Source organism: Ylistrum balloti, unplaced genomic scaffold, assembly GCF_031769215.1.
Source record: "Ylistrum balloti isolate Yb309-2 unplaced genomic scaffold, AGI_CSIRO_Ybal_v1 Utg369820, whole genome shotgun sequence".
NCBI classification, from domain to species: Eukaryota; Metazoa; Mollusca; class Bivalvia; order Pectinida; family Pectinidae; genus Ylistrum; species Ylistrum balloti.
In genome coordinates, this window is record NW_026781988.1 from 1,210,903 (window position 1) to 1,225,430 (window position 14,528).

The window sequence follows — 14,528 nt, forward strand, 5'->3', positions numbered from 1 at the left end:
AGTAGAATCTAAACAGCTGATATAACTAATTAAACATCAGAAGTCTGATTTTTCAAAAAAAAACATTTTTTTCTTCTGAGGACTCTTTGTTTGATCAATGGTTTAATGAGACTGTATTTATACAACAAGAAGTCGAGTCTGTTAATAAGGGCACATTTATCCACTACCGTTCAGTATAATTCCAAGTAAGTGCTAATTCATATCCTGTAATAAGCCCACCCTCTAACTATGAATCAGGGATTGTTGGTTATAATTGTGTCTGATAACTGTTATTGTACCAGGTTTCCTGGCTGTTATGCTGTCTGGTGTGTTTTGTCTGATTTGTGGGTGAACTGTCCTGTAATAAGCCCACCCACTATCTTTGCATCAGGAAATGTTGGCTATGATGGTTCATAGTGCCAGGTCTGCTGGCTGTCATGGTGGCTGGTGTGCTAGCTGCCATGATGCCAGGTCTGATGGCTATCATATTGCCAGGTCTGCTGGCTGTCATGATGCCAGGTCTGATGGCTGTCATGGTGCCAGGTCTGCTGGCTGTCATGGTGCCAGGTCTGATGGCTGTCATGGTGACTGTCTGATGGCTGTCATGGTGACTGGTCTGCTGGCTGTCATGGTGACTGGTCTGCTGGCTGTCCTGGTGCCAGGTCTGCTGGCTGTCATGGTGGCTGGTCTGATGGCTGTCACAGTGGCAGGTCTGCTGGCTGTCATGGTGGCTGGTCTGCTGGCTGTCGTGATGCCAGGTCTGCTGGCTGTCATGGTGGCTGGTCTGATGGCTGTCATGGTGGCTGTCTGATGGCTGACTTGGTGGCTGGCCTGCTGGCTGTCATGGTGGCTGGTCTGATGGCTGTCATGGTGGCTGGTCTGATGGCTGTCATGGTGCCAGGTCTGCTGGCAGGTCTGCTGGCTGTCATGGTGGCTGGTCTGATGGCTGTCATGGTGGCTGTCTGATGGCTGACTTGGTGGCTGGCCTGATGGCTGTCATGGTGGCTGTCTGATGGCTGACTTGATGGCAGGTCTGCTGGCTGTTTGTTATATTTTCAGTAATGTTTTGTTAGATTTGTGGACTAGTTCATTGAATCAATTTGGTTATTTGTGGATCAATATTGCATCACAGGAGCAGATAGTTTTTGGTTTGTTTATGTTTGTTGAGGGATAACTGCTGTTTATTATTGAATACATGAGGAAGTAGAACCAACAACACCAATATAACTTTGCTTACTTTTCAGTTTATATGTACCAGCAATTAAACCAACCACTCAGTACTACACATGTTTTAGACTCCTATTCATATGATTTCTACTCTTTAACCTTACTTTAGTTCATTTGAATGGTGGCAGATATATGAAAATTAAGAAGTTTATTTAACTACAGTACTAGTGCACCTCCCAATCTAGATTTTGACTTTAATTTCAATTGCTTTGGATTTTCCTAAGGCACCTCCTATGCTTCAAAATTTAGGCCCTTAACATCACTGACAAGTCCTAGAAGGATAAAACAGCTGTATGATGCAGTTTACTTCATTGTTTGGCACTACTGTATCTAACATTACATTTGTATTAAAGGTGCTATTCACTTGTGTGTCTTTTCTATAACCTTTATATGGCCTGTATTTGCCAATGTTGAGATTGTATCAAAAAATATACAGTGGTTTACTGACAATTAAATGGTATGTTGGTGGTTTCTCATCCATATTCATATTGACAAATTTGCAAGTTCCTTTCATGTGTATATGTAAATGAGTTTGACATTTTAATATTCATGAGAATACACAAGAAATTGATGTCTGTTTAATTGCATCATGATTTAATTAGTTTTTGATTTTAGTTGACAGAGACACAATTATGATACGGTTTAGAATAGATTATTATAAGTTTATGTATGTTTGATTGTCTGTGATTTGTATATTTCAATCAGTTGTCTGTGAAATGTAGATTTCAATCAGTTGTCTGTGATATGTATATTTCAGTCAGTTGTCTGTGATATGTATATTTCAATCAGTTGTCTGTGATTTGTATATTTCAATCAGTTGTCTGTGAAATGTAGATTTCAATCAGTTGTCTGTGATTTGTATATTTCAATCAGTTGTCTGTGATATGTATATTTCAGTCAGTTGTCTGTGATTTGTAGATTTCAATCAGTTGTCTGTGAAATGTAGATTTCAATCAGTTGTCTGTGAAATGTAGATTTCAATCAGTTGTCTGTGATTTGTATATTTCAATCAGTTGTCTGTGATATGTATATTTCAGTCAGTTGTCTGTGATTTGTATATTTTAATCAGTTGTCTTTGATTTGTATATTTCAATCAGTTGTCTGTAATTTGTATATTTCAATCAGTTGTCTGTGATATGTATATTTCAATCAGTTGTCTGTAATTTGTAGATTTCAATCAGTTGTCTGTGAAATGTAGATTTCAATCAGTTGTCTGTGAAATGTAGATTTCAATCAGTTGTCTGTAATTTGTATATTTCAATCAGTTGTCTGTGATATGTATATTTCAGTCAGTTGTCTGTGAAATGTAGATTTCAATCAGTTGTCTGTGATATGTATATTTCAATCAGTTGTCTGTGATTTGTATATTTTAATCAGTTGTCTTTGATTTGTATATTTCAATCAGTTGTCTTTGATTTGTATATTTCAATCAGTTGTCTGTGATATGTATATTTCAGTCAGTTGTCTGTGATTTGTATATTTTAATCAGTTGTCTTTGATTTGTATATTTCAATCAGTTGTCTTTGATATGCATATTTCAATCAATTGTCTGTGATATATTTTAATTGCATGCAAAATCATGTTATATTTGAATAAAAAATTTCTGCTTTCAGAGTGACCAGGTTGGATTTGACCAGTTCCGGTCATGGCTGTATCACCATCCTGATGCTACCATCATTACAAAATGGTTGCTCATGGAGCCAATGACAATATCCCTGTCCAACGACACAGATACGCCCACCTTTTACCAAACTCTGGCTGGGGTCACCCACCGTATGTAGTTACATAGTGATATCAAAATGTAAAAGTTACTAGAATTTCAATTTATTTTACCAAAAATGATAAACACATGAAATGCCTCCTTCTGCATTTACCACATTGATAAATGTCTATAAGTTTAATTTCTACCTTGGTTTTTTTTGTTTTTATCTAAAAATTCTACTGCAGTTAGTGAAGGAGTGGGGCTTTCATTATATTGTCAGCATTTCCTTGACTAATGAAGGCACTATGATATTCATAATGAAATCAAGGTGATCTGTCTCTGTTTTGTTTTTTAACAGTGGAGGAGGATGACATCAGTGAACTTGACAAACGCTACTGGGTTTTAAAGTCACAATCCAAGAGTGGCAAGTTTGACCTTGAAACGTTTCGGGCACTAGTGTGTCCGCCGGTGCCTGAATCTGTGTGTGAAGGTACGGGCTCAGGGGAAATTATTTCCATTTATGATGATGGAAGTAGAAAACCAAAGTTTCTCCAAATTTCTCACTTCAAATTTGCCTATAAATCATGAAGGTGGAATAATCAAATCTGTTTTGTAAAAGCTCTCAATAGATAACATTGAACAGCTGGCCATTTATATAAAGTATTGGTAAATAATTCATTGTTTTATGAATTGTGTTGATTTTAACTATACCAGGTTAATATTTGGTCAAATAACAACAGAATGTTTTATAAGAAAAAATAGTTAGAGTGATTATTGACTGGTGCTTGATAATCTCTCCTAAGACAGAATTCTAGTGACAGCTTCAGGCAGCAGTTTGTAGGTACCAAATGGTAATTTGCCATTGTGACACTAACTTCAATATTCCATGCAAATACTCAAGTTTTTCTCAACAACATTGTTCTCTACAGGTCTGTTCATGGCGTTTGATGAGAACCGTGACAATCACATTGATTTTAAAGAGATGGCCTGTGGTATATCAGCGTGTTGCCGTGGTCCCAGTACAGAAAGACAGAAATGTAAGTTATATTATTTGGCCTGTGGGATATCAGCGTGTTGCCGTGGTCCCAGTACAGAAAGACAGAAATGTAAGTTATATTATTTGGCCTGTGGGATATCAGCGTGTTGCCGTGGTCCCAGTACAGAAAGACAGAAATGTAAGTTATATTATTTGGCCTGTGGGATATCAGCGTGTTGCCGTGGTCCCAGTACAGAAAGACAGAAATGTAAGTTATATTATTTGGCCTGTGGGATATCAGCGTGTTGCCGTGGTCCCAGTACAGAAAGACAGAAATGTAAGTTATATTATTCGGCCTGTGGGATATCAGCGTGTTGCCGTGGTCCCAGTACAGAAAGACAGAAATGTAAGTTATATTATTCGGCCTGTGGGATATCAGCGTGTTGCCGTGGTCCCAGTACAGAAAGACAGAAATGTAAGTTATATTATTTGGCCTGTGGGATATCAGCGTGTTGCCGTGGTCCCAGTACAGAAAGACAGAAATGTAAGTTATATTATTTGGCCTGTGGGATATCAGCGTGTTGCCGTGGTCCCAGTACAGAAAGACAGAAATGTAAGTTATATTATTTGGCCTGTGGGATATCAGCGTGTTGCCGTGGTCCCAGTACAGAAAGACAGAAATGTAAGTTATATTATTTGGCCTGTGGGATATCAGCGTGTTGCCGTGGTCCCAGTACAGAAAGACAGAAATGTAAGTTATATTATTTGGCCTGTGGGATATCAGCGTGTTGCCGTGGTCCCAGTACAGAAAGACAGAAATGTAAGTTATATTATTTGGCCTGTGGGATATCAGCGTGTTGCCGTGGTCCCAGTACAGAAAGACAGAAATGTAAGTTATATTATTTGGCCTGTGGGATATCAGCGTGTTGCCGTGGTCCCAGTACAGAAAGACAGAAATGTAAGTTATATTATTTGGCCTGTGGGATATCAGCGTGTTGCCGTGGTCCCAGTACAGAAAGACAGAAATGTAAGTTATATTATTTGGCCTGTGGGATATCAGCGTGTTGCCGTGGTCCCAGTACAGAAAGACAGAAATGTAAGTTATATTATTTGGCCTGTGGGATATCAGCGTGTTGCCGTGGTCCCAGTACAGAAAGACAGAAATGTAAGTTATATTATTTGGCCTGTGGGATATCAGCGTGTTGCCGTGGTCCCAGTACAGAAAGACAGAAATGTAAGTTATATTATTTGGCCTGTGGGATATCAGCGTGTTGCCGTGGTCCCAGTACAGAAAGACAGAAATGTAAGTTATATTATTTGGCCTGTGGGATATCAGCGTGTTGCCGTGGTCCCAGTACAGAAAGACAGAAATGTAAGTTATATTATTTGGCCTGTGGGATATCAGCGTGTTGCCGTGGTCCCAGTACAGAAAGACAGAAATGTAAGTTATATTATTTGGCCTGTGGTATATCAGCGTGTTGCCGTGGTCCCAGTACAGAAAGACAGAAATGTAAGTTATATTATTTGGCCTGTGGGATATCAGCGTGTTGCCGTGGTCCCAGTACAGAAAGACAGAAATGTAAGTTATATTATTTGGCCTGTGGGATATCAGCGTGTTGCCGTGGTCCCAGTACAGAAAGACAGAAATGTAAGTTATATTATTTGGCCTGTGGGATATCAGCGTGTTGCCGTGGTCCCAGTACAGAAAGACAGAAATGTAAGTTATATTATTTGGCCTGTGGGATATCAGCGTGTTGCCGTGGTCCCAGTACAGAAAGACAGAAATGTAAGTTATATTATTTGGCCTGTGGGATATCAGCGTGTTGCCGTGGTCCCAGTACAGAAAGACAGAAATGTAAGTTATATTATTTGGCCTGTGGGATATCAGCGTGTTGCCGTGGTCCCAGTACAGAAAGACAGAAATGTAAGTTATATTATTTGGCCTGTGGGATATCAGCGTGTTGCCGTGGTCCCAGTACAGAAAGACAGAAATGTAAGTTATATTATTTGGCCTGTGGGATATCAGCGTGTTGCCGTGGTCCCAGTACAGAAAGACAGAAATGTAAGTTATATTATTTGGCCTGTGGGATATCAGCGTGTTGCCGTGGTCCCAGTACAGAAAGACACAAAGGTAAGTTATAATATTTGGCCTGTGGGATATCAGCGTGTTGCCGTGGTCCCAGTACAGAAAGACAGAAATGTAAGTTATATTATTTGGCCTGTGGGATATCAGCGTGTTGCCGTGGTCCCAGTACAGAAAGACAGAAATGTAAGTTATATTATTTGGCCTGTGGGATATCAGTGTTTTGTTGTGGTCCCAGTACAGAAAGACAGAAATGTAAGTTATATTATTTGGCCTGTGATATATCAGCGTGTTGCCGTGGTCCCAGTACAGAAAGACAGAAATGTAAGTTATATTATTTGGCCTGTGGGATATCAGCGTGTTGCCATGGTCTCAGTACAGAGACAGAAATGTAAGTTATATTATTTGGCCTGTGGGATATCAGCGTGTTGCCGTGGTCCCAGTACAGAAAGACAGAAATGTAAGTTATATTATTTGGCCTGTGGGATATCAGCGTGTTGCCGTGGTCCCAGTACAGAAAGACAGAAATGTAAGTTATATTATTTGGCCTGTGGGATATCAGCGTGTTGCCGTGGTCCCAGTACAGAAAGACAGAAATGTAAGTTATATTATTGGGCCTGTGGGATATCAGCGTGTTGCCGTGGTCCCAGTACAGAAAGACAGAAATGTAAGTTATATTATTTGGCCTGTGGGATATCAGCGTGTTGCCGTGGTCCCAGTACAGAAAGACAGAAATGTAAGTTATATTATTTGGCCTGTGGGATATCAGCGTGTTGCCGTGGTCCCAGTACAGAAAGACAGAAATGTAAGTTATATTATTTGGCCTGTGGTATATCAGTGTTTTGTTGTGGTCCCAGTACAGAAAGACAGAAATGTAAGTTATATTATTTGGCCTGTGGGATATCTGTGTTTTGTTGTGGTCCCAGTACAGAAAGACAGAAATGTAAGTTATATTATTTGGCCTGTGGTATATCAGTGTTTTGTTGTGGTCACAGTACAGAAAGACAGAAATGTAAGTTATATTATTTGGCCTGTGGTATATCTGTGATTTGTTGTGGTCCCAGTACAGAAAGACAGAAATGTAAGTTATATTATTGGGCCTGTGGTATATCAGTGTTTTGTTGTGGTCCCAGTACAGAAAGACAGAAATGTAAGTTATATTATTTGGCCTGTGGTATATCAGTGTTTTGTTGTGGTCACAGTACAGAAAGACAGAAATGTAAGTTATATTATTGGGCCTGTGGTATATCAGCGTTTTGTGGTGGTCCCAGTACAGAGACAGAAATGTAAGTTATATTATTTGGCCTGTGTTATATCAGCATGTTGCCGTGGTCCCAGTACACAGACAGAAATGTTACTCTTTACTACATGTACAACTATGTAAGCTGTGTCCTGATGATGGCCTGCCAAAGACAACCAGCTGTAGAAGAAATTAGAAAATACTATTTGAAACCTGACTTCAGGAGTTGTTCCTCTTCTCATTTTTATTTATTTAATCTTTTATTTAATTCATTTACGAAAACATTAAACTTTTAACCAATTATTTATTATATTCCAGTTTGCTTTAAAGTTTTTGATGCCAACCATGACAACAAGCTGAACCATGCAGAACTGAAATGTATGCTGAATGCCTTACTGCTCATTAGGTTTGAGAGCCGCAGTGTGGCAGAGCTGGTGAGTCGCCTAAGATGTGTACCTATAGATATTAACCCTTCTTGTTTCATCAAACCATGTTACTGTGTTAATATTTTCATTATTAATGAACTTGTAATTTAGTTTTTCATCATACCTTTTCCAAAGAGACAGATTGCATCATTTTTAAAATGAAAATGCTATATATATTGAGCTATAAGCCCATGTTCAGTAAAACAAACCATGCAGACCCATTTCGGTTCATTAGAGTAACTTACAAAATGCTATTTCAATGTCCTGATAAAGATGCACTTGTGACTTTGAGTCAGAATTACGATATCAGAAGTATATCTATTGTTTAACTATTTACAGGAGGCTGATATGTTCCACAAGATGGACCCACATACGGTAGCCAGTGAGATTCTAGCCTGTCATGACACAGATAAGGTAGGGAGACATATACTATACACCCTCCACATTTCAATATAATACATATGATTAGTATGTTGATGTTATACAGATAAGTAACCTGTTTTGATAATCATGTTGAAGGGAGTCACAAGCAAACAAGGGTTAAAGAAGGATAGTGAGGAACACACTAGGCGTGAGGTAAACCCACAATATACATAATGTATACGATATATATCTCAATATATGTAATATAACCTTCCAATTACATCATGTCTCTATCATCATTTACATATCATTCTCTTATTTTATAAAATATTATAGCCCAAATACAAGTTGAATTCTCTAACCCTAAAATACTCCTGAACTCATCTTTCAGCATCTTGGTATACTATATAACCTACAGCTTGTCTTCTGTGAAGTAGAAAGTATACAACCTTTTCCTATTCTAAATATGTACTCTATGAGGAATTCTTTTTCTTTAATGGTTGAATGAAATACTTTGCTATGCATTAATACCCTGCTTTACATCTGTCTGCAGTTTATTGACCTGTTGTAATGTTTTGTCAGGGAAAGACAACGTTCACCACACAAAGGTGTAATATGTTATAATCATTATACCAAATCATTCCATGACTACCCGAGAAAGGGGTACTTAAAACTGACAGCATGTCCGATCTAATGGAATGATTCATGTTAGTGCCATATAGGATCAAGTAAATATCCAAAGTTCAACATTAGGTAATAATCACAAACATTATCACACTTCAGACTATTTTGTACAGGAAAGAACAGAATTTGAAATTGGCTGAAGGAAGATGAATGCAGGCTAGGCTGGACTCTAACAATTTTCTAGTGACTATCGTATAATAACTGGACTTGAGTATAATTTTCTGGTGAAATGTTACAGAATAATTGTATAATTTGACTTGAGTGTAACTTTTCTTTAATATGTTACAGGATGGCTGTATAATTTGACTTGAGTGTAATTTTTCTTTGATATGTTACAGGATGGCTGTATAATTTGACTTGAGTGTAATTTTTCTTTAACATGTTACAGGATGGCTGTATAATTTGACTTGAGTGTAACTTTTCTTTGATATGTTACAGGATGGCTGTATAATTTGACTTGAGTGTAATTTTTCTTTGATATGTTACAGGATGGCTGTATAATTTGACTTGAGTGTAACTTTTCTTTAATATGTTACAGGATGGCTGTATAATTTGACTTGAGTGTAATTTTTCTTTGATATGTTACAGGATGGCTGTATCTCGATGGCGGAATACCTAGTTTGGACAGTCAATAACACGCTCGCTGACGACTTCCTAGATCTCCTTAGTCAAGTAAGTATTGTCAACAACTAGTGTGCCAGCTGTTCTTATCATCCCAATTTTTCACATCATGTGTCAAGCTATGAATGTATGTCACCTGGAAAGGCAAGATAGAGGAATCTGTATTCCTTGATCATTATTCACTACTTTTGTTATATATCCATCGTGCTTCATCTGTCGTCGTCCGCCGTGCGCCGTCCACCATCCGCCGTGCGTAAACTTTTCATTCAAACAACTTCTTCTCAAATACTAGAAGGTCTAGGGGGCTAATACATGGCACAGAGGATACTGCCATGGAGCTCTACCAAGTTTGTTCAAATGAATGACCTTGACCCACTTTAAAGGTCACAGGGGTCAAATATGTTAAAATCTTTAAACAACTTCTTCTCATTAACCAAAAGGCTCAGAGTGTAGATATTGGGCCTGTGACATGCTGGGATGAAGTGCTATTAAGTTTGTTCAAGTGAATGACCTTGACCCACGTTCAAGGTCACAGGGGCCAAATATGTTAAAACTTTAAACGACTTCTCCTCAATAACCAAAAGGCTCAGATTGCTGATATTGTGCCTGTGGCATGCTGGGATGAAGGGCTATCAAGTTTGTTCAAATGAATGACCTTGAACAACTTTCAAGGTCACAGGGGTCAAATATATTAAAATCTTTAAATAACTTCTTCTCAAATACTAGAAGGCCTAGGGGGCTAATACTTGGCCCATAGCATGCTGGCATGGAGCCCTACAAAGTTTGTTCAAATGAATGACCTTGGCCCACTTTCAAGGTCACAGGGGTCAAATATGTTAAAATATACAAAGGACTTCATCTCAATAAGCAAAAGTCTATGAGTGCCGATATTGGGTCTGTAGCATGCTGGGAGGAAAGGCTACCAAGTTTATTCAAATGAATGACCTCGACCCACTTTCAAGGTCACAGGGGTCAAATATGTTAAAATATACAAACGACTTCTTCTCAACAAGCAAAAGTCCATGAGTGCTGATATTGGGCCTGTAAGATGCTTGGAGGAGAGGCTACCAAGTTTGTTCAAATGAATGACCTCAACCCACTTTCTAGGTTTGGCTTGCTTTTTGTCAGATGACCGTTAAGGCCCATGGGCCTCTTGTTAAAAAATATCTAGGTGCTATACTGAAATGTGTTTTAATTGTTTATTTTGTTGTTGTCAAGGATGGAAAAAAAACTGAGCAAACTGATAATTACCTTTAAACTAAAATTTATTTTTACCTTGAAACTAAAATTAATAAGGAAAAGAATAGTCTATTTCATGACTTTCAGGAAAACTACATCCCGCTTGCATTCCTTGTGCATCAAGCTTTTGGTGAAACAGTTCAAATTAAAAATAGATGAAACAAAATTTGCAGCAATTTAAGCTTCCTAAGGCTCATCAAACTTGGCCTTCATCTGTTGCTTCTGTACTGAACAATTATTTTATCATACCATTCAATATATAGTCTATGTTAACTTACAAAACAGGTCTTTGTCTCATCCAATCTGATTTTTAGATCACTTGCCTGAAGGGGCAAGTAAGCTTATGTTGTGGTGCAGTGTCTGTCATCTGTTCAATGTCAAGTTTTTAATTTAAACAATTTCTTCTTAGTAAGCAATTGATCATGAGTTGTGGTATTTGGCTGATAGGTTCCTGGGATGAAGCCCAACAGTGTTTAAGCAGAGAAATGCCCTTAACCTATATTCAGGGTCATAGGGTCAAACTTGTCAAAACCTTTAAACAACTTACGCTGATTATCCGAAGGCCTAGAAACATGATATTCGGTAGGTCCCAGGGATAAACCAAACAAAATTTGTCACAAAAAGTGAGCTTCACCAGAATTCAAAGTCATAGGAATTGAATTAGTCAAAACTTTTAAAGGACTTGTTCTGATTAGCCAAAAAACTTAAAAGCATGAATAAATAAAGTTTGCGAAAAGAAATGACCTTGACTCATATTCATGGTCATAGGGGTCAAATTTCTTATAACTTTGTATGACTTCTTTTGACTTACAGAGAACTAGATATTATGATGGTAGGTTTCTGGGATGAATTAAAAAATGTTTGCAACGAAAAGAATCACGGGGTAGAATTATCCAAAACTTTGAATGTCATCATCTGATTACCCAAAAAGCGGGATATTTTGCTGGTAGATCTTGCAGATAAAGCTCCACAAAGTGTATGAAAAGAAATGACCTTCCCTATATTCAAAGTCACAGGGTTCAAATTAGTCAAAACCTTTAAGCAATATCATCAGACTAACCAGAATGTCTAGAAACTAGACGTATGACATGTAGCTGGTAGCTACTTGGATGAAGCCCAGCAAAGCTTGTGAAAAGAAATGACCTTGGCTCAAGGTCAGAGAGGTCAAATTAATCAAAACCTTTACAGGCTTCTTCTGACTAATCAATATTTTGCAGGTAGGTTCCTAGGATGAATCCAAATAGGGTTAAATTTGTCTGTAAAAGACTTATTTTGGTCAACTAAAAGTCTGAGAAGCGGGATATTTGGTAGGAAGATGTTCCTAGGTTTAAACCTGACAAAATAACCTTTGTAGAGACATGAAACTGTGAGCTGTATTTGTATTGGGAACTTATAGATGGAGTAACTGGCTGACAGTTATCATGGTTCATGTTTTGAATTATCAAATAATTTTTTTGATGTTCCTTTATTCAGATTTGTCATATAGTATTGGGACTAAAGCCTCAGAAAAGAGAAGAAGAAGGGAAAATTGTCAAGTAAGTGATTTGTTTTTTCTCAGTGCTATAGACTAGTTATGTAGAGGAATTCAAATATAATTTTGTTTTCTTTTGTTGAATTTGGTCACTGTGACCTATTTTATTCTAAAGTTTAAAAGGAGCACGCTGTTGAGACCATGTTTCATTATATCCTGTCAGAGAAATCTATATGATTTATCATATTTAATGCACTTTACAGTGATTGGCTGTCACGGGAGTCACGGAAACCGTTCCGTGTGGGACAAGTATGGTACCTGATAGCTATGCAGTGGTGGAACTCCTGGGTAGAATATGTCAGTCCTACGGTGAGTTGTCTACCTTATATCACAATGACAATGTTGATATGTGCCTGAGAATAAAGATAAAATACTGAAAATATTTTCTCAGAATAAAGCATATTGATTTTAATGAATGCACAGTTAGTCCTAGATATTTACATTAAAATCTTTTAGTCAATTAAATGAACATTTTTACTTTCAGACTTTGCTTATGTTGTGATCTCATTACTTTAAAGCTGCACATGTATCATCATTTATTTTAATGACTGAATTAACAATTCACATAATCCATTTGATGCCAAGTGTTTTAATGATCTGTGTGTGATTTACAGGCTGTCGAGGCTAATGGCTTGTTGGATCAGAATGGTATAGAGAAGGGATCATTCCTTATTTAATAGTTTATAATCCAGTGTTTTAATGATCTGTGTATGATTTACAGGCTGTCGAGGCTAATGGCTTGTTGGATCAGAATGGTATAGAGAAGGGATCATTCCTTATTTAATAGTTTATAATCCAGTGTTTTAATGATCTGTGTATGATTTACAGGCTGTCGAGGCTAATGGCTTGTTGGATCAGAATGGTATAGAGAAGGGATCATTCCTTGATTCACCTGTACACCAAAGGATTACTAAAGGAAAGCATCAATCAAAAACTCTTCCTTGGGATGATGATTCTGTGATTGTTGTCAATGTTACCAAGGGAACGAACTCTGAACTGGGTGGTGCGACCAATCAAGTTCGTAACCACACTTTACCTCGGGCCTCAAACTCGAGCTCTGTGTATAGCAGCCCTCTGAGGCATTGTCTAAATCCTGGTGAATCGGTTGTGGCCAATCGCAGTCCTAGTCCCTCTCCAAAACTGCGCAAGAAAAATGTTCATTCGTGTAATTCTGTACCCCCTCGACCAGGAGCAATCGACAATAGTCAGCTAATAGCTCCCAACACCACCAAGGTAAGCCTTTGGTGACTCTTGTTAGACAGATGTGGTTAATAAGCCAAGAATAATGAACTGTCAAGATTTTACCTGATCATTTTCAAAAACCAGCTGATATTTTCCCATGTTGTCAATTCTTTCAATGCCATGAAATTTTAGTCTTTGGTTATGATGGAGTTATATTACAACATGACTTTTTTGAGTTAAGATATGTACCTAAAGTATTTATTCTCTTGTATATTTGCCTCCTCTTTTTATGTGTATGTTACTAATTATAGAACATTTATGTTTAATAGAAAATGTTCATGTTGCAGTTTTGGCAAAAGCGAAAAAAAGTCATATTTTTGATTTGATTTTGATATTGATTTCATGATATATTGATTTCATGATCAGTGATGATTTTAATCTTTCTTCAAGGTGTCATCCCTAACTAATGAAGGGGGTCGTCTCAAAAGAGATACAATGTTAGTGAGAGGAAAAGATTTTGAGCTAGTCCCAGAGCCAGTGTGGCGAGCCCTGTCTGTATGGTATGGGACAAATACACCACTTCCAAGAACTGTAAGTTAAAACAATCTTATGGTAATTATCCACCATTTAGTCCATGTCTGTTGATAAACCCACTGACCTATATTTTTCGGTTTTTGTACAAATGCTGTTATGTCCTTTGGAATGAGATTGTGATTAGGTCAGTCTTTAGCACATCAAAATAATGTAACTTCAGGTGAAGATCTGAGGTATATAGTTTGATCCCTCCTCAGGGGTTTGTGTTTCTCAGGTGAAGATCTGAGGTATATGGTTTGATCCCTCCTCAGGGGTTTGTGTTTCTCAGGTGAAGATCTGAGGTATATGGTTTGATCCCTCCTCAGGGGTTTGTGTTTCACAGGAAGCTGTGATTATTTTGATCATAGCACTTATAGGAAATTATTTTAAGATGATGACAAATCTATCCTGTGTAGACATTACAGATTTTCTGTATACAGTGTAGATATAATGTACAGTAATGACTATTTATAGTGATCAGTTGCTCCACAGGTAATTATTTACAAATGTAGGTATGGTCTGTTTAACTACCATTGATACACTAAATATATATATACTGATAATACATATTTCATACAGGTAATTTATACAGGTAACATATACACATTGTATATTTAATTTATATATTTGATATATATGTTAAGATGAAATATACATTCTATAGGTAATAATATAGGTAGCTGCAATACAGGTAATATATACA

The 14,528-nt window shown here is 37.5% G+C and overlaps 1 protein-coding gene across 1 annotated transcript in view; it reads left to right on the plus strand.

The window, feature by feature from the left end:
• LOC132545054 (ubiquitin carboxyl-terminal hydrolase 32-like) overlaps positions 1–14,528 on the plus strand; it is a 71,830-nt gene that overhangs the window by 22,685 nt on the left and 34,617 nt on the right. The window contains exons 5-14 of the mRNA XM_060208723.1: positions 2,820–2,979; positions 3,267–3,398; positions 3,838–3,945; positions 7,526–7,641; positions 7,972–8,046; positions 9,268–9,351; positions 12,013–12,074; positions 12,274–12,379; positions 12,899–13,303; positions 13,703–13,843. Of these exons, the coding sequence (XP_060064706.1) occupies positions 2,820–2,979; positions 3,267–3,398; positions 3,838–3,945; positions 7,526–7,641; positions 7,972–8,046; positions 9,268–9,351; positions 12,013–12,074; positions 12,274–12,379; positions 12,899–13,303; positions 13,703–13,843 (1,389 nt within the window). The remainder of the gene's footprint in view (positions 1–2,819; positions 2,980–3,266; positions 3,399–3,837; positions 3,946–7,525; positions 7,642–7,971; positions 8,047–9,267; positions 9,352–12,012; positions 12,075–12,273; positions 12,380–12,898; positions 13,304–13,702; positions 13,844–14,528) is intronic.